The following is a 20733-nucleotide window of genomic DNA, read 5'->3' on the forward strand; positions in this document are numbered from 1 at the left end:
AAACGTGGAGAGGTCCCAGTGATAAAAGTAACATTCATGTAAGTACAACTGGATCAGATTTCTGTCTTTTGCTGGAAATCAGCGCTACCGCTTGACTCTATAGCTACGCCTCCAGGACTTCGGCTTTTTCCGGAGAGAATCGGAAAGCTGTATTTTTCTTTTATAAATATAATAAAACTAAACACTTTTTGGAGATATTAAGGATGCACTACTACTCTATAGGTACTCAAGATTAACATGAGATTAGGTGAAACTGTGCATGTTATGTACCCTTTAAAGGCTCTCAGAGACTGAGGACCGGCCAACATGTCCTTTACTCTCTCAGTCCTCACTCCACTGGGCTAACACTCAAACTGGTCCTCACAAAGATAGTTGTGCAAGTACACACACACACTCACACACACTCGCTCACACACACAAAAAATATAAACGCTATGGTCGTTTTAAACCTCACTGTAAGTGTTTGAATCTGTGGCCGTCAGAAGATCACATGATGTTTTGCTTTCAGTCTAGCTGTGTGTGTGTGTGTGTGTGTGTGTGTGTGAGTTGGTATTTATCACGTTGTGGGGACAAGAATCTGTTTACACAGTCACGTAATGGGGACCTCTTGCGTTGTGGGGACCAAAAATCAGGTCCCCATAAGGATGACCCATTGAATTGAATAGAGGAACTATTCTGAAGGTGCTGGGCGGAGTTTCAGCATTGGCCCATAACACACGATTATGAGGTAGTGTGAGTGTGTGAAGTGTGTGCTCAGCTGCGCCCCCAAACATTTTTGGCTGGTAATGCACTCACTTCTCCACACACACATTTTCCAATTATGGTTGAGTACCGCCCACTTCCGGGTCCTCATAAGGAAGGAATTCAACAACAACTTGAAAATATGATACTGTACACGGAAGACAAAGAAGAAGATTATTTACTGGAGATGCCAACTAAGGATCTAAACTTCTGCAGAGGATAAAAGTGAAGCTCAAGGTACGTTAAGCACATATGTATGAAACCAGTTAGGTTAATTAGATTAGGCAGCGGGCTAACGTTAGCTGCTAGCTAGTTAGTGCTAATTGTTGAGGCTAAGTGTGGCCTGACGTGTTTTTGTGTTTTTCCAATAAGCGATCACAAAATCATACAATGTAATGTTAAGTACTTCATTTCAACTGAAAAGTGTCGTCAGGTGTTTAGTCTGATTGATTGCTAATGAAGGAATTGGGTTATTAAGTCTGTTTCTGTCTAGTTCGCGTGCTGGACAGTAGATTATTTTCTACTTTAAATTAAAGGTAATGTTATGTTTTATTACTTGTCAGGACAGGGTGAGGGGGAGGAATATCACACTTGTGTTTGACTTTTAGTATTGATATCGTTAACAGAGCAATTAAGTAACGTTAGGCAAAAATAAAAACACTGAAATGGTAAGTAGCTTTAAATGAATAAACTTTGTTTTAATTATGACAGTAACTTAAAATAAACTGGGGTTTGTATGGCGAGATCGTTCAAAAGAGTAGTTAGGTTAAGAGCCAAATAAGTAGTTAATTGTCAAGGCTACCTGGGATTATATAGATGTTGGTTTTGTGAGAGATTAGAGCCTAAGTGAAAATGTTGAGTTTATGCCCTCAAGGCTAGTAAGTTAGTCAATAAATGTGATATCCTTGAGTTCTGATTTCTTGTCTTACATTGATACATACGATATCATTGTAATGCAGTGTTACATTACAATAACATTCTTATCTACTTATTGAACATGCTAGTTTAATTCTGCATGTCTCCCCATTTTCACACTATTATTTATTACAATTTTTTTTCTCTCAGTTTGAAATGCCACCACGAATCAGCCCCCTTAAGGATGCCATGCATCATGTTGTTTCGAAGACTGACAAAACATTCAAATTAGATGTGAAGTATATCAATCCAGTGAAAGGTAAGGTGGTGTGATTTATCATTTAATATTTACCATCATATGCATGTCCTAACCATACTGCTGCCAACTATTGATGTCTTTTTGTGTATTTGGCATCCTTTATCTATAAGATTTTATTTTTGGTGAAAAAAAAAAAATTCTGTATTTTGCAGGACGTGGTCTATTCGCAAAGGGTGCCTTTTGCAAAGGTGATTTTGAGTACAGGGGAGATATGATAAATGATGCAGAGCTGCAGAGAAGAAGAACATGTTACCACGCATCCTGTGCTGCATTTATGTTTGATTTCATTTGGCGAGGGAAAACATGGTGGTAAGAAGTCAAGTTGCACCATATTCCTTATGCTAAACCAGGGTCTCTCAAACTCAGTCCTGCAGGGCCACTGTCCTGCACAGTTTAGCTCCAACCCTGATCAAACACACCTGAGCAAACTAATCAATGTCTTCAGGATCACTAGAAACTCACAGCTAGGTGTGTTTGATCAGTTTTGGAGCTAAACTGTGCAGGACAGTGGCCCTCCAGGACTGAGTTTGAGAAACCCTGTGCTAAACTATAGTAAAAAAAGACACTGATTTGGGGTGGTATATTGTAATACTTGTATTCATCCTTTTCTCATGCTTTCATATTTAAGTATTGATGCCTCAAGAGAAGATGGATCGTTTCGGCGGATCGTTATTGATGACCACAAATATCCAAATTGTAAGATGAAGAAAACTGACGTCAATGGAAAGCCTCACCTTTGTCTGTTTGCCCTGGATGACATTAAAGAAGGAGAAGAAATTGCCTATGATTATGGAGGAGAAGACTACCCTTGGAGAACACAAGTATGTTGCAAAGCACACTGTGTACAGAATATATCATTGTTGCAACATGTTAAGCAAGTTGTTGGTTGAATAGATTATAATTTGAATCTATTAGAAATCTATGAATCTAATCATGTCTATAAATGATAAGTTAAGTTACGTTTTAGGTCAGTGTTTCTACCCCACCCCTAAAATTTATACATTTAAAGAGTGAGGTGGTACAGTCTTAGGCCACTTTTCTTTCTGCAAGTTATGTGTGGCATGCAATGGCCTTATTGCAACTTATGGGTGAAATGTAATCACAAAAATAAACTAAAGATTAACTATGTAAAATGAAGACATGTTTTAATTGTAAATGTTTTTGTATTTTTTTTTTTTTTTTAATTCTGAAATCATGTGGTATCTGCTTCAGATTTATCTCTTGTGTTTCCATGTTCTAATATCTTGTCATTATGAATGTTGTCTCTTACAGATAACCAGCGTTGCCATTAAAACCAGTGCAGCGAGTGCTTCTGATCCTTCTCTCCAGTCAGAGACTCAGATGGATGATGAATCTGCTCAGATCAACTCTCCTCAACAGGTACGTTCACATTCATCTAGGGATGCAACGATACCATTTTTTCAGAACCGATCCGATCCGATACCAAAAATTCTGAGTATCGGCCGATACCGATCCGTACCGATACCAGCGCAGTTTTTTTTTAATCAAGTAGAATTTCTATTACTCTGTGTTAAACTGATAAGAACTGAAAAAAAAGAAAAACACCAACAAAAAATATATGATCATAATCTGACATAAATGCTATTATAAACTAGATTAGTGGATAATTCAGCAATAAAATTTAGTCTAGAAAAATCACAAGTGCACAATTAATTGTATAAAATCTGAACATTTTGTGAAAAAAATGTTTAGTGGAGAACAAATTAGAGACAATAAGTGTAACACTAAATCTGGTAAAACTTTACACATTGCTCTTTGTATTGTTGTAAAATACATTCATGAAAAACAAGATAAAAATAGCAATTATTTTATATCCTACTATAAAATTGAGACATTTTTTAAATGTATAGCACAGCTGTTTAATAAGGTAGCAACATAATAGATAGGACAGGACAAGAACGGCTATTAATAATCTTTCATTGCGTCCCTGTATTACGATATGAAAGGCTCCAATACAGTGCGGCCCACAGCGCTTATGCGCATCCCGAGCGCAGAATGATGCTCTTGAAGCAACATGAGTCACAGCGCGCAGCGCGTCGAGTCCGCATTGAAAAGTTTAAAGCACAAAGAAAATACATATGATGCATAGTGTATTATACAGTATCTATCTATGCAATAGTCTATTCAGCATTTTCTTTTAAATTTCAGTTACTGTGCGCGTGAAGAACAAATAGTACCTGACTTTACTCTACTGTTGTGATCTAACAGACACCCGGTGGAAAGTAACATGATTAAGGTACAGCAATAAAGTCCAGCAAGATAAAGTTGTTTTATGTGAAACCATAGACCTTTATCTACAGATCAAGTATAATAATAGTAACATTGAATCATCTTGGAGAGAGTTGCATCGTGTGTTCTGTCATAACCGGACGCGACGCGCTGTTTGAGTGCTGAATGAAGAATGATTGACAGCCGCAGCTGAGGGAAACGTTTACGTGATCTTGAATTTAACACTTAAATATTAATTTATATCTCACATTATACTGTATAATGGCTTCAGAACACTTAAAATATTGTGCACGAAAACTTATGGTGCTTTATAATGTTTGTGGGGCTTAACAATAACACTGAATAGTATACGCACAATATCGGATTTGGATCGGCCTTGTCTGACCGATACCCGATCCGCCAAAAATGGCAGTATCGGAGCCGATTCCGATACTGAGTATCGGATCGGTGCATCCCTACATTCATCACTAAAGATTTAGGTCTACTGTCTCTCTTTGTCATGGTTTAGTGATTTTTAAGCATATTTTGATGCGTATCTGGTGTAAATTAGTAAATTAAACCGTGTAACGACATGTGTCCAGTAGGTTAGTGCTAGTGGAGTATTTAGGGCCAGTTTTATCCTTCACAGGGATTTTTTTCTGGATTAATTGTTGCTTTAAAATGGACAGTCACGACGTCCCCACAACACACTTTCAGTCAGTGTTTGACTTAAAACTTGTGTGTTGAATTTGATGAAACTAGTCCCCATAAGGAACTATAACGTGGTGTGTGAAAGGTCCCCATGAAGGTGTGTGAAAGGTCCCCATGAAGCCGGGTTTTATCCAGATGTGTGTGAGCGCAGACAGGGGTTGACTGGACAGGAATAAATGTTTTAGATGAAGTTGATTTGTCTATTTCTCTGAAATCCTGTGGTATCTGCTTCAGATTTCTCTCTTGTGTTTCCATGTTCTAATATCTTGTCATTATGAATGTTGTCTCTTACAGATAACCAGCGTTGCCATTAAAACCAGTGCAGCGAGTGCTTCTGATCCTTCTCTCCAGTCAGAGACTCAGATGGATGATGAATCTGCTCAGATCAACTCTCCTCAACAGGTACGTTCACATTCATCACTAAAGATTTAGGTCTACTGTCTCTCTTTGTCATGGTTTAGTGATTTTTAGGCATATTTTGATGCGTATCTGGTGTAAATTAGTACATTAAACCGTGTAACGACATGTGTCCTGTAGTTTAGTGCTAGTGGAGTATTTAGGGCCAGTTTTATCCTTCACAGGGAATTATTTTCTAGGTTAATTGTTGCTTTAAAATGGACACTCACGAAGTCCCCACAACACACTTTCAGTCAGTGTTTGAGTTCAAACTCATGTGTTGAATTTGGTGAAACTAGTCCCCATAAGGAACTATAACGTTGTGTGTGAAAGGTCCCCATGAAGGTGTGTGACAGGTCCCCATGAAGCCGGGTTTTATCCAGATGTGTGTGAGCGCAGACAGGGGTTGACTGGACAGGAATAAATGTTTTAGATGAAGTTGATTTGTCTCTTTCTATAAAATCATGTGGTATCTGCTTCAAATTTCTCTCTTGTGTTTCCATGTTCTAATATCTTGTCATTATGAATGTTGTCTCTTACAGATAACCAGCGTTGCCATTAAAACCAGTGCAGCGAGTGCTTCTGATCCTTCTCTCCAGTCAGAGACTCAGATGGATGATGAATCTGCTCAGATCAACTCTCCTCAACAGGTACGTTCACATTCATCACTAAAGATTTAGGTCTACTGTCTCTCTTTGTCATGGTTTAGTGATTTTTAGGCATATTTTGATGCGTATCTGGTGTAAATTAGTACATTAAACCGTGTAACGACATGTGTCCTGTAGTTTAGTGCTAGTGGAGTATTTAGGGCCAGTTTTATCCTTCACAGGGAATTATTTTCTAGGTTAATTGTTGCTTTAAAATGGACACTCACGAAGTCCCCACAACACACTTTCAGTCAGTGTTTGAGTTCAAACTCATGTGTTGAATTTGGTGAAACTAGTCCCCATAAGGAACTATAACGTTGTGTGTGAAAGGTCCCCATGAAGGTGTGTGACAGGTCCCCATGAAGCCGGGTTTTATCCAGATGTGTGTGAGCGCAGACAGGGGTTGACTGGACAGGAATAAATGTTTTAGATGAAGTTGATTTGTCTCTTTCTATAAAATCGTGTGGTATCTGCTTCAAATTTCTCTCTTGTGTTTCCATGTTCTAATATCTTGTCATTATGAATGTTGTCTCTTACAGATAACCAGCGTTGCCATTAAAACCAGCGCAGCGAGTGCTTCTGATCCTTCTCTCCAGTCAGAGACTCAGATGGATGATGAATCTGCTCAGATCAACTCTCCTCAACAGGTACGTTCACATTCATCACTAAAGATTTAGGTCTACTGTCTCTCTTTGTCATGGTTTAGTGATTTTTAGGCATATTTTGATGCGTATCTGGTGTAAATTAGTACATTAAACCGTGTAACGACATGTGTCCTGTAGTTTAGTGCTAGTGGAGTATTTAGGGCCAGTTTTATCCTTCATAAGGATTTATTTTCTAGGTTAATTGTTGCTTTAAAATGGACACTCACGACGTCCCCACAACACACTTTCAGTCAGTGTTTGAGTTCAAACTCATGTGTTGAATTTGATGAAACTAGTCCCCATAAGGAACTATAACATTGTGTGTGAAAGGTCCCCATGAAGGTGTGTGAAAGGTCCCCATGAAGCCGGGTTTTATCCAGATGTGTGTGAGCGCAGACAGGGGTTGACTAGACAGGAATAAATGTTTTAGATGAAGTTGATTTGTCTATTTCTCTGAAATCATGTGGTATCTGCTTCAGATTTCTCTCTTGTGTTTCCATGTTCTAATATCTTGTCATTATGAATGTTGTCTCTTACAGATAACCAGCGTTGCCATTAAAACCAGCGCAGCGAGTGCTTCTGATCCTTCTCTCCAGTCAGAGACTCAGATGGATGATGAATCTGCTCAGATCAACTCTCCTCAACAGGTACGTTCACATTCATCACTAAAGATTTAGGTCTACTGTCTCTCTTTGTCATGGTTTAGTGATTTTTAGGCATATTTTGATGCGTATCTGGTGTAAATTAGTACATTAAACCGTGTAACGACATGTGTCCTGTAGTTTAGTGCTAGTGGAGTATTTAGGGCCAGTTTTATCCTTCACAGGGAATTATTTTCTAGGTTAATTGTTGCTTTAAAATGGACACTCACGACGTCCCCACAACACACTTTCAGTCAGTGTTTGAGTTCAAACTCATGTGTTGAATTTGATGAAACTAGTCCCCATAAGGAACTATGACATTGTGTGTGAAAGGTCCCCATGAAGGTGTGTGAAAGGTCCCCATGAAGCCGGGTTTTATCCAGATGTGTGTGAGCGCAGACAGGGGTTGACTGGACAGGAATAAATGTTTTAGATGAAGTTGATTTGTCTCTTTTTATAAAATCATGTGGTATCTGCTTCAAATTTTTCTCTTGTGTTTCCATGTTCTAATATCTTGTCATTATGAATGTTGTCTCTTACAGATAACCAGCGTTGCCATTAAAACCAGCGCAGCGAGTGCTTCTGATCCTTCTCTCCAGTCAGAGACTCAGATGGATGATGAATCTGCTCAGATCAACTCTCCTCAACAGGTACGTTCACATTCATCACTAAAGATTTAGGTCTACTGTCTCTCTTTGTCATGGTTTAGTGATTTTTAGGCATATTTTGATGCGTATCTGGTGTAAATTAGTACATTAAACCGTGTAACGACATGTGTCCTGTAGTTTAGTGCTAGTGGAGTATTTAGGGCCAGTTTTATCCTTCACAGGGAATTATTTTCTAGGTTAATTGTTGCTTTAAAATGGACACTCACGACGTCCCCACAACACACTTTCAGTCAGTGTTTGAGTTCAAACTCATGTGTTGAATTTGATGAAACTAGTCCCCATAAGGAACTATGACATTGTGTGTGAAAGGTCCCCATGAAGGTGTGTGAAAGGTCCCCATGAAGCCGGGTTTTATCCAGATGTGTGTGAGCGCAGACAGGGGTTGACTGGACAGGAATAAATGTTTTAGATGAAGTTGATTTGTCTCTTTTTATAAAATCATGTGGTATCTGCTTCAAATTTTTCTCTTGTGTTTCCATGTTCTAATATCTTGTCATTATGAATGTTGTCTCTTACAGATAACCAGCGTTGCCATTAAAACCAGCGCAGCGAGTGCTTCTGATCCTTCTCTCCAGTCAGAGACTCAGATGGATGATGAATCTGCTCAGATCAACTCTCCTCAACAGGTACGTTCACATTCATCACTAAAGATTTAGGTCTACTGTCTCTCTTTGTCATGGTTTAGTGATTTTTAGGCATATTTTGATGCGTATCTGGTGTAAATTAGTACATTAAACCATGTAACGACATGTGTCCTGTAGTTTAGTGCTAGTGGAGTATTTAGGGCCAGTTTTATCCTTCACAGGGATTTATTTTCTAGGTTAATTGTTGCTTTAAAATGGACACTCACGACGTCCCCACAACACACTTTCAGTCAGTGTTTGAGTTCAAACTTGTGTGTTGAATATGATGAAACTAGTCCCCATAAGGAAATATAACGTTGTGTGTGAAAGGTCCTCATGAAGCTGGTTTTAATCAAGATGTGTGTGTGAGCAAGGTTTGCTGGACAGGAATAATTGTTTTTTTTTCTGGCAAAGGTGTGTCTAGCCCAGATGATTCTCTTTAACCGGCGCAGGGAAGGAGTGGTTTCGAGCATGCCTTTGTCTGCATTTCTATCAAGAGACACTTCTGATCCACATGAGGATGTGGACTGGGCACTCTCTGAAGTGGAAAACAATCTCTGCAGACACTTCACAAGGGTTATCGCAAGGGGGAAGCGTGGTCGACCAGTTCCAATTCTTCTGACTTCAAAAATGCTATGTGCCTTAGAACTCCTTGTTAAGCAGAGAGAGGCTTGTGGGGTTCTGAAAGACAATTCCTATATGTTTGCAAGACCAGAAGCCATGACATATTTTCGAGGGTCAGACTGCCTCCGTGGCTTTGCAAAGGTGTGTGACGCAAAGTGTCCCAAGTCACTGACATCTACAAGACTGCGAAAGCATGCCGCAACCCTTTCAACAGTGCTGAATATGACTGACACCGAGATGGACTAGCTGGCAAACTTTCTTGGACACGACATAAGAATCCATCATGAGTTCTATCGACTCCCTGAGAAGACCCTGCAACTTGCCAAGATCAGCAAAGTTCTAATGGCTCTTGAGCAAGGAAGATTAGCTGAGTTCCATGGCAAGAACTTGGATGAAATTGGGATAGATCCTGATGGTGTGGTATTTTATTTGACTTTTGTTTGATTTTCTGTTTGATTTTCTGTTTACCATCTATTAGGGGTGTAACGATACACGTATTCGTATTGAACTGTTTGGTACGATGCTTTCGGTTCTGTGTTCGGTACGCATTTTCAAACCGAACGGTTCGTTGGACCATTTTTCCTGCCGACCAAAATTTCGTTATTTCAAATGTAGGCGGGTCGCGTGTGGCAAGCGCTCTCGTTATGTAAGAGACGCCGGCGCGACCACAACATTGTCCAACGTCAAATGGCAAACGTAATGCAAGCGGAACGAAACTGCTCGTTATTGTGTGGTTGACGGACCGTTTATCAGTTTGGACCAGTGCAGCGCAAGCTGATCATGATCATACGACACTGTTACTACACAGCGCTAATAAGAGATCCAGTAAAGAAATCATTTGAATTCGCCACAGAAGTAATAACATCGCTGAGAGATCTTGTGAGAAACATTCACATTTCTCCGTTATTAACGGTTCAAACAGCTCTGACGTGGAAACCAGGAGAAACATTGTGCCATAAATGAACTATCCGGTGTCCACAGATGGATTTACCATGGATTTACTGTAGTAACACTAACTGCAACCATGGAAGTTTGGCAGGAATAGTAGGCTATAATGCCTTCAAGTAACATTACGTTGGTTTTATTTTGACATTAAAATAAACTCGATATTACAACAGAAATGTTTAACTCTCTCTTTTCCAGCACTTTAGACACAGTTGCTCCGTTGCGCTTAAAGAAGATTAAAGAAAATAGTCCAACGCCGTGGTACAACGAGCACACTCAGGCCCTTAAGAGAGCAGCCAGAAAAATGGAGCGCAACTGGAAGAAAACAAAACTAGAGGTATTTCGCATTTCATGGAAGGAGAGCTCAATTACTTACAGAGAGGCTTTAAAAGCTGCTAGATCTGCTTATTTTTCAACCCTATTAGAAGAAAATAAACATAATCCTAGGTATTTATTTGAAACGGTGGCTAAACTAACGAAAAATAAAGCTTCAAGCACCGAAGTTTCCAAGCAACACAGCAGTAATGATTTTATGAACTTCTTCACTTATAAGATTGATAATATCAGGGACAAAATTATAACTATGCAACCGTCTACTACAGTATCGCATCAGGCAGTGCATTGTAGTCTCCCTGAGGAAAAATTGGATTAATTCGTTGATATAGGAGAGGAAGAATTTATTAAACTCATTAAATCATCTAAATCTACAACATGTATGTTAGACCCTATACCAACTAAGCTACTGAAAGAAATACTTCCAGAGGTCATAGATCCTCTTCTTAATATCATTAATTCGTCTTTGTCTCTAGGATACGTACCAAAAACCTTTAAGCTGGCTATGATTAAACCGCTTGTTAAAAAAACGCAACTTGATCCTACAGAATTAGTCAATTATAGGCCGATCTCGAATCTACCTTTTCTGTCAAAGATATTAGAAAAGGCAGTATCCTCACAACTGTGTTCCTTTCTTGAAAGAAATGATCTCTGCGAGGATTTCCATTCAGGATTTAGACCGTACCATAGTACCGAGACAGCTCTCGTTAGAGTCACAAATGATTTGCTCTTATCATCCGATCGTGGTTGTATCTCTCTATTAGTGTTACTCGATCTTAGTGCTGCATTTGACACCATTGACCACAACGTTCTTTTAAATAGATTAGAACATTATGTTGGCATTAGTGGAAATGCACTAGCATGGTTTAAATCATACTTATCTGACCGTTATCAGTTTGTAGCAGTAAATGATGAGATGTCTCATCGATCACAAGTTCAGTATGGCGTACCACAAGGCTCAGTACTAGGACCGCTGCTGTTCACTCTGTACATGCTACCATTAGGAGAAATCATTAGGAAACATGGCATTAGCTTTCACTGTTATGCCGATGATACTCTATATTTCTTCAAAACCTAACGAAACTTATCAATTCACAAAATGAACGGAATGCATAGCGGATATAAAAAAATTGGATGACTCGTAATTTCCTACTTCTAAATTCTGAAAAAACAGAGTTTCTAATTATTGGACAAAAAACTTCCTCACGTAATAACCTAGAATACTGTCTAACACTTGATGGCTGCTCTGTTAAGTCTTCGTCGTCGGTTAGGAACCTGGGTGTGCTCTTTGATACCAATCTTTCATTTGAAAGTCACGTGTCTAGTATCTGTAAAACTGCATTTTTCCATTTAAAAATATATCTAAATTACACCATATGCTCTCATTGACACATGCGGAACAATTAGTTCATGCGTTCATGACCTCAAGGCTAGATTATTGTAATGCTCTACTGGGTGGTTGTCCTGCACGCTTAATAAACAAACTACAGCTGGTCCAAAACGCAGCAGCTCGAGTTCTTACTAGAACCAGGAAGTATGACCATATTAGCCCGGTTCTGTCAAAACTGCATTGGCTCCCTATTAAACATCGCATAAATTTTAAAATATTGCTGATCACTTACAAAGCACTAAATGGTTTAGCTCCGCAGTACTTGAGCGAGCTCTTAACGCATTATAGTCCGTCACGTCTATTGCGATCTCAAAATTCCGGCCAGTTACTAATACCTAGAATATCAAAATCGACTGCTGGCGGTAGATCCTTTTCCTATTTAGCACCAAAACTCTGGAACAGTCTTCCTACCATTGTCCGGGAAGCAGACACACTCTGTCAGTTCAAAGCTAGACTAAAGACACATCTCTTTGACCTAGCTTTCGGGAACACTTCCCAAAAATCCTGATGTACTCGTTACATCATGAGAAGAATGGCATCTACGCTAATTTTAGTGTCTGTGTTTATCCCGAGGTTTTCCTGCAGCCTGCCGGATCCAGGCCGTATCCAGATCTGACGAATGACTTTCGCCTGGACCGATGACAACGCAGTGCTGAAGTGCCAACTAGTCTCTCCCTATGGAGGATCCCACTACCACTCTACAGATAAGGCGTTGTCGGGAAAGGCGTTGTTCGTTTCGCGTTCCTACCCCAAAGCAACAAAATAAAATAAAATTCTTTATCAAAATTTATAAGGAAAGACAAGTACTTTGTTTAGGCTTGGCTTGTAGGGAATTCCTAACCTGCGTATATTCAAACGCACATAACTATAGAACCCATTCTAAATGCGCATGTGAACGCCATCAGCGTTTCTCACAGGTTCGCGTTTAAAGTCTGTGTAGAGGGAATGGTGTCGTCTTAGCGGCTACATTGCTTGATCGTTGCGACGGAAGCAAATCAATCAAAACTAACTTTAGATGGAAATAACTTAACTCTGCTGTAAAGCCGAAACAATCTCTGTTACCTTAAATTATAAGCTTATCTCTGTAAAGCTGCTTTGAGACAATCTACATTGTTAAAAGCGCTATATAAATGAAGATGACTTGACTTGACATTGTAAATACAATTGCTGCCCTCAAATGTTAATCTGAACTAAAATAAACCTTTGTTTATAACTACTACAATATTACATTTCACTTTTTCCAAGGAGCGTTTTGTTTTATATGCTCCTAAGAAGAGTCAATTATAGCTCCAGAATTGCTCAAAGTAAAAAAAAATCATACTTTATGATGTTAGTTTTAATAAAAAAAAGAATAAAAAAATTAAATCAAGGAAATTACTCTGGCATTTTTTTTCTTTTTGCTGTATCAAAAACGTACCGAACCGTGACACAAGTGTATCGTATTGAACTGAAACGTAAATTTTGTGAACCGTTACACCCCTACCATCTATTCGTATACCAGGTGTTTATGATCCATTATATACCATTGTTAAGCTGTACTTTGAACTTCCACAGAAACGTTATTGACTGTGATGAGGAAGACGGGAGCATACAAGAGGGACACTGTTCATCTACTGTTGACGGTTTGTATTACTGTCAAAATACACTACTACATTTTGCAGTTATTCATAATTTTCAGTCACGTAACTTGTGAAGACCTGACAGACAAAAATATTGTTCTAACATCATAGCCAACATTAAAGAAGATGCTTCAGTATGCTGAACAAATGTTGTTTTTTTTGACGAAACGGCTCATTGTGTAATGAATCAAATGCCTCCAAGCTATTCTTCAACTAAATTACACTAAACATTCATTCTGGAGTGAATATTTTTTTGTGAGTTTACTACCATAAAAAATATATTTCATAGGAGAAACTTGTACATTTTTCATTTTTCATAAAACACTAGCTGATCTGCTCTCTTCTCGTGTTGGTTGTGTCATGGCACAAAACGAATCATGTCAGATGATTAAGACATGAAATAAAATGGTTATACTCAATTTACTTGCACTTATATTTGATTAAATGTCTGCTGGAAAGATGTAGTTCAATTATACTTGCAATAATGAACAATTGCACAGGTTTAGGGTTTATTGTACTTTAATGATTTTAAATAATTAGTGCATAAGTGTGACAAATAACAGTGTATTGTCAGCATTCTATAGTACATTTAAATTGTATCTTTCTGAAAATGTTGAACTTTGATTATTTTCCATAGAACCATCAGCAGAGGTGGCACTTCCTCCTACCAAGAGGAATGACATGCCGCCACCACCCAAGAGACCCAGACCACCATCAGATGAAGAGATGCCTACAGGAGCCAGTGCTGTGAGGCCTTCTTCCAAAGGTGAACTCTTTACACATTTCTTAGACTAAATTAGACCCTTTAGGAGCACTTTAACACCCAGATCTCAGACCAGGGGCCTCATTTATAAAACTGTGCGTAGGAACCTTACTAAAAGTGTACGTGCGCCCGAAAGCCAAAAATGGCGTACGCAAAAAAATATTCAGACTTATAAAACCGTGCGTACGCCAGAACCTGCGCAGAATTCACTTTATAAATCCCAGTCAGCGGAAGATTGTGCGTACATGCATCTCCACCCGAAATAACCATATGTGGAGCTTACGACGCCTAGTTTTACTATGCAGATCCTCATCTACATATCATTTGACTACATAACTGAGGGAAGGAGGTTGTTCCCCAAAATCTCGCAATACATGGCCCCAGTCATCCTCTCCTTAATACAGTGCAGTCGCCCTGTCCCATGTGCAGAAAAACACCCCCAAAGCATGATGCTACCACCCCCATGCTCACAGTAGGGATGGTGTTCTTGGGATGGTACTCATCATTCTTCTTCCTCCAAACACGTTTAGTGGAATTATGACCAAAAAGTTCTATTTTGGTCTCATCTGATCACATGACTTTCTCCCATGACTCCTCTGGATCATCCAAATGGTCATTGGCAAACTTAAGACGGGCCTTGACATGTGCTGGTTTAAGCAGGGGAACCTTCCGTGCCATGCATGATTTCAAACCATGACGTCTTAGTGTATTACCAACAGTAACCTTGGAAACGGTGGTCACAGCTCTTTTTAGGTCATTGACCAGCTCCTCCCGTGTAGTTCTGGGCTGATTTCTCACCTTTCTTAGGATCATTGAGACCCCACGAGGTGAGATCTTGCATGGAGCCCCAGTCCGAGGGAGATTGACAGTCATGTTGCTCAGGAACCCATCTGTAGTTGTTTAGAGGGTTACTTGGTTGATGCTAGAATCTACTAGGTGTTTTGTGGCACTAGTAGGAACTGTAGCTGTTCTAAAAATGAAAACACCGAATCAGTAATAACTAGCCTAACCCCTGGAGCAGTTTGAGTGGATGGATGCATAAAAATAACTTGCAGCCAAGACATTGATCCTAATATATTTTCCTTTTCTCCAATGATCATTTCAGGCCAAGTGACTGAATGTAAAAATCACTGTTTGATTGACAGTGTAATTCTATTTATAGGTAGAGTGCAAATTAATTTCTCTTGCAATATAGATGCTGACATAAATACTAGGGCTGCCCTCGACTAAAGTTTTTTTTTTTTCTAGTCGACTAGTAGTCGTTCATTAAGCTATTAGTCAACTAATCGCATTTTTATATTAATAAGCCATAACTCATAATAATGAGCCTTTAATTGCCTATATAATACATAGCCTAATTAGCGATCAAGCGCACACTTAAAGTTCCGCAGCGCACCGGCAAAAATAATGATTGAGTGTGTCTTGTGTCAGAAGGAGACTGTCTAAACAAACATTGTAATAATTTATTGATATTCTCGTCTGCAGAGATTAAGTCGATGATACAGACTCGTCATCTCCGCAGTGACTCGCATTTCATACGGATTACATAATCTGAGTATTTATTTTCCACTTGAATTGATTCGTTTAAAAGCAGACATTTCAAGCTTTCTATAGATATATTTCTCACGTGTGTGTGTGTGTGAGGCAGGGTGGGAATTATGTAATTTTAGGGGCAAGGCCATTTGGCCTCCACCTTTTCTTTTTTTTTTAGGGGCACCAAGGCCATATGACAGGGCACAAAGGCCATTGAGTACAATTCGATGGTTTTCCCATTCAGATTGATACCATAACATCCTAATTTGGAATAAGACATGGATTATGACTTTTTTAATAAAAAAAAACATTTTTTAATGAGAGAGAGAGAGAGAGCGCCATTACATCCAGAAGGTATACACCCTCACACAACAATAGAAACAACATAAATGCCAATAAAAGCATTCAGAAACAACACAAATGCCAATAAAAGCATTCAAAATATTCATTCAGTCCTCTATATCATGTGAGTGTGAGAGAGAGAACCATTCCATCCAGAAGGTATACACCCTCACAATCATTATTGCTCAGCGCTCAACGCAGTTTGCTTCGCGCTCCACTCAAATCGCCCCCCGCTCGCTCCAAAAAAGGAAAAAAATCTACATGTATATCACTTGTAGCGGTCCCCAAGCTTTTTTGCGCCACAGATCGGTTTAATATCAGACAATATTTTCACGGACCGGCCTTAAAGGTGTGGCGGATAAATACAACAAAATAAAATGATACGAACGGCATAAAACCTGGGGTATTTTTTTTAGCCTATAATAATAAACGTGAATCCAATGTGTGGGCCTACTAGCAACTTTATTAGCAGCATCCTCTAACATCGCGCCTAAAAACAACTGAGAAAGTCTGAACACAAACAAAATGCCCCCAAAAGAAAAGAATCTCTATGTTTTCGGTGCTGATGCGATGTAAGGGTGGCGCTGCTGCCAATAAAGCACCTAAAAGCTGTCACAACGAACCGGCAAAATTAATGATTATGAATATGTAAAATATAGCAGGAGACATTTTAATTGTTTACTAATAAACCAGTTTTTTATTTTTTTTATGTCTGTGTCGGCTGGAAAGATGCTGACTCGCGATCTTCGCAGTAGTGAACGCGCCAGAGAGAATTGCACATTTCATACGGATTACATAAGAGAGAAGTCTGTTTTCTTTCGTTTTGAATTGTTCTGTTTAAAAGTAGACATTTCAAGCTTTATATATATGTCTCAGGTCTGTGAGGCAAGTAGGCTATACTTGTCTGTAACATTGTGTTTTTTTTTTTTTGTGAAATAAATTTCTAAATAAATGCGACTTATAGTCCAGTGCGACTTAGGCTAGGCCTATACTGTATGTGTTTTTTCTTCTTCATGGCGCATTTTTTGACTGTTGCGATTTATACTCCGGAGCGACTTATTAATAGTAGGCTACATAATGGTTTGGAGTTTTTGAACTCCATTATTGAGCTGAGTTTTGACTGAAAATAGTCTACTGTTGATGACTGTGCAAGACAGATGGATTCAGGGTCAGGCTTGACTAAGCATGCTTCAGACTCGTGGTGTGAGCGGAGCGAAACTGGAGCGGGAAATAGGGCGACGCTCTGTCCTTTTGAAATTGCCGCTCTGCGCTCTGTCCAAGATCCGCCCGCTCGTGCTCCCCGCTCGCTCCCGCTCCACTCCGCTCACATGCTCTGCTTTATACATGGAACTTGGACAGGGCCAGGGCACACAGGCCACTGTGGCCGTACGATGATTTTTTTTTCACGGGGCATGAAGGCCAAAGTGTAGGGCAACGGCGGCCGTGGCCGCGGTATAATTCCCACCCTGGTGTGAGGCGAGTATACGCTGAGTTTCGGCTCATTTCTGTGATGCTCAAGTTCACTGAGACAGCAGAAAGCACATCCTGATTGTTTTCATTATTTTACAAAGCACAACATTTTGTAGTTATTGTGAGTTTACAGAAATAAGAGTTGAACCTTTACAGTTTGCATTACTCTGTCCTTTTATTCATACAGATAAGAGTATTGAAAGTTAAATGATCGCGCCGGCGCCTGTATGTCCTGCGACTAACCGACTAATAAAAGACCTAATAAATAATAATAATAAAAGACCTAATAAATAATAATAATAATAATAGTCGCTTTGGTGCATTTCTCACATCACTATTTACATTTGCACAACAGTTAGTTCAACCTCCACAACATTTAGTCATTTGTGCACATCATAGTAGCAGTTTCTCATTCCTTCCAACAAACTGCAAATGCTTTTGGACATGCATCTATTGCTTTCATACAACTCTCTGCTGTTATATAACATTATCATTTGCTTATGTCATGTCAGTCAAAATTAACTATACTTGTGAATGCTGAATAGTCATTCCATATAAAACTAATAGTCCTCATTTCATTGCTTGAGTCATTACATACAAAAATGTTGAACTAGTTATCAAAATCTGTCAAGCAAATTTTACACTTTTTTTTAAATTATTATTATTATTATTATTATTATTATTATTATTATTATTATTTTTCTGAAAATGCCTCCTAAATTGAATAATTTCTCTCAGGTGAATCTCAGCTTTCACTGATGAGGAACATCTGGATGTGCATGAATGATTACAGTACTATGTACTGTATGTTGTATGTTCAGTTCCAATATGTACTGCAATATTGTTTACAGTTGTGCATAGCTCTATGCATAGCTGTATTTATTTCATTTGCACAATGCTGTGAACAAATTAGAATTGCAAAGAGCATATGCAGTAAAAATGTGAAACATACATATTCAGTGTCTTGTACTCTGTTACCTCACTAAATACAGTAATGTGTAACTTTACTGTATTTTTCAAATGGCTGTTCAAATAGTATATAGTGCTATCTTGAGCATGTACAGGTAGTGTTACCAAGATCTGACTTTTTTGCAATGGAAAACATTTACAGAATAAACTGTCATAATGAAAACATAACCAAGCCATTTGACTATCTTGTTCATAAACAATGGTGTCAGGACTTTTCATCTTGATGACACTGACACTTTCATTGACATGAATACTTGCTTTTGAGGAATGAGCTATCCATTTTGAGCAAGTGATACGCTTTTGCAGGTTATCAACTAGGTTTTGCAGTTTGTACTAATTGTTCTGAGAACTGCTTTAACTGTTGTGCAAATGTAAATAGTGATGTGAGAAATGCACCAAAGCGACTGAGAAAAACTGTAATAACCAGACCTAATAAATACTGATAATAGGATTCAGAACTTCGGATTGGAATTCCAGCACACACTTTATCATTTCAATTGTTTTTTCTGTCCACTTTTAGGTAAAAGTACCCAGAAGACACCCTGGCAGCAGACAGAGGTGCAGGCGGTGGAAAGGCACATGAAGCGATTCATCACATTCATCACATCGTTCATTGTACAAGCAAAGAGCGACTGTGACAAATGTTTAAAAGCTGAACCAGAAGCACTGAAGAACCGCGATTTGAAGACCGTAAAGTTTTACATTTATTAGTAGTGAATAAATGTGTTGAAGCTCAATTAGTAGTAGATTTTGTTTTATTTTTTATAAGTATCAGGTGAATGAGTAGCAGCTGATGCTGGGAGGTTGGCCGAAAAAATTACAATTATAGAAAGAATAGTTTGAAGTGGAAAGGTTTAAATGTTTGACCTGTGGGTATGAAATGGGTTGGAAAATATCCAGACAATAATTCATTACTTGCATGCAGTCCTTTGTTGCAGTGAAAAAGTTCTCCATTCACATATAATCCACTTCAATCACACTAATATTCCAATCAATTGTAAGAACAATCAATTGATCCAAACAAATATTCTGCATGTTGAGGAGATGATTACAAGCACAACACTAGGGCCTGGTTTCACAGACAGGATTTAGATTAAACCAGGATTAGGCCTTTAGTTCAGTTAGGACATTTAAGTAGCTTTTATAAACGTGTCTTAGAAATAAGCATTACTGGTGTGCATCTTGAGACAAAACAATGGCACTTGGACACAAAGGACTTAATTTAAGATGTGCTTTCAGTTAAAACGGCTTAAACACACACTTTAGTCTGAGACTATCTTAAGGCTGGTCTGTGAAACTGGCCATAGGTGTTCTATGCAAGAGTGAAGCTTGGTTGTAGATTGAACCCATTTTTTTTAAGGGCAAATGGACAAATGCAATCTGAGGAATTACTTCGTATAAATGCCTATTATTTGTCATTAGTAATATATTTCTTGTTCTATCTAGGTCCCCACAAATCAAAAGGGGAAGTTGTGTGAATTATGCAAATTAAGTCCCCACAAATCAAATAGGAGGTTGTGTGAATTATGCAAATTAGGTCCCCACAAATCTAATGGGAGGTTGTGTGAATTATGCAAATATTATGCAAAGTTGGTCCCTATAAGACATGTCAACTCGATTTTTCAAAAGTCCCCATAACGCATGGTCAAATCATTACTTCATCAATTCAGATATCTGAAGGCGTGTATAAGTTATCAAAGCTATGGTAAGTATCCCTAATTTTTTTCGTACCTCTAGAACCTTTAGAAAGGGTGGTCCCCACAAGTGATGATCATAAAGTTGGTCCCCATTCAGCATGGAAACCAGTATGTGTGTGTGTGTGTGTGTGTGTGTGTGTGTGTGTGTGTGTGTGTGTGTGTGTGTGTGTGTGTGTGTGTGTGTGGAGATCAGACATCAGAAGAGACGTGACCGTGTGTGTGTGTGTGTGTGTGTGTGTGTGTGTGTGTGTGTGTGTGTGTGTGTGTGTGTGTGTAAAATTTGGTAGAAAGTAAGGCAGAACAGTTAGCCTATGTGTATTAGTATGTAGATACATGGGTTATCCCACCGGTCACTATTGTTGCCGTTGACATGTTTGTGAGTTCTATGACCACATTAAACAAGGTTGAGTAATTGTAAATGCATATATCAATACTAGACACCTTAAACATGATATGTACCAAAAATCTATATCCTATATTTATGTTAACATACTTTACCACCCTTTTCTTTGGGAGCTTTCTTGCTGTCTTCCTCTTCTCTTGGCGCAAACAGGAAATAAACAGCTCTGGTCAT

At 38.8% G+C, this 20733-nt stretch overlaps 1 protein-coding gene across 3 annotated transcripts; it reads left to right on the plus strand.

Annotated features, from left to right (window-relative positions):
• Positions 1 to 704: 704 nt before the first annotated feature.
• On the plus strand, positions 705 to 19199 carry LOC307166963 (uncharacterized protein). Of its 3 annotated transcripts, XM_079885777.1 has the most exons (15): positions 802 to 978; positions 1807 to 1915; positions 2068 to 2224; positions 2544 to 2736; positions 3188 to 3295; positions 5150 to 5257; positions 5794 to 5901; positions 6438 to 6545; positions 7082 to 7189; positions 7726 to 7833; positions 8370 to 8477; positions 8889 to 9513; positions 13321 to 13388; positions 14023 to 14151; positions 18983 to 19199. In XM_079885777.1, exons 2-12 carry the CDS (start codon positions 1813 to 1815, stop codon positions 9342 to 9344), a joined length of 1665 nt encoding a protein of 554 aa, XP_079741903.1. In that variant the 5' UTR covers positions 802 to 978; positions 1807 to 1812; the 3' UTR covers positions 9345 to 9513; positions 13321 to 13388; positions 14023 to 14151; positions 18983 to 19199. The 3 variants fall into 3 exon arrangements, with proteins under 3 accessions (XP_079741904.1, XP_079741903.1, XP_079741905.1); XM_079885778.1 differs by lacking the exon at positions 8370 to 8477 and having other exon boundaries at positions 705 to 978; XM_079885779.1 differs by lacking the exons at positions 802 to 978; positions 8370 to 8477 and having other exon boundaries at positions 1219 to 1915.
• Positions 19200 to 20733: the final 1534 nt, after the last annotated feature.

This window comes from Squalius cephalus, assembly GCF_949319135.1.
Source record: "Squalius cephalus genome assembly, chromosome: 1".
NCBI classification, from domain to species: domain Eukaryota; kingdom Metazoa; phylum Chordata; class Actinopteri; order Cypriniformes; family Leuciscidae; genus Squalius; species Squalius cephalus.

Coding starts and splice junctions, on each gene's coding strand:
- LOC307166963 (XM_079885777.1), top strand. CDS start 1,813: ATGCCACCACGAATCAGCCCCCTTAAGGATGCCATGCATCATGTTGTT. Junction 2,225..2,543: donor TGGCGAGGGAAAACATGGTG/GTAAGAAGTCAA, acceptor TTCATATTTAAG/TATTGATGCCTCAAGAGAAG. Junction 2,737..3,187: donor ACTACCCTTGGAGAACACAA/GTATGTTGCAAA, acceptor TGTCTCTTACAG/ATAACCAGCGTTGCCATTAA.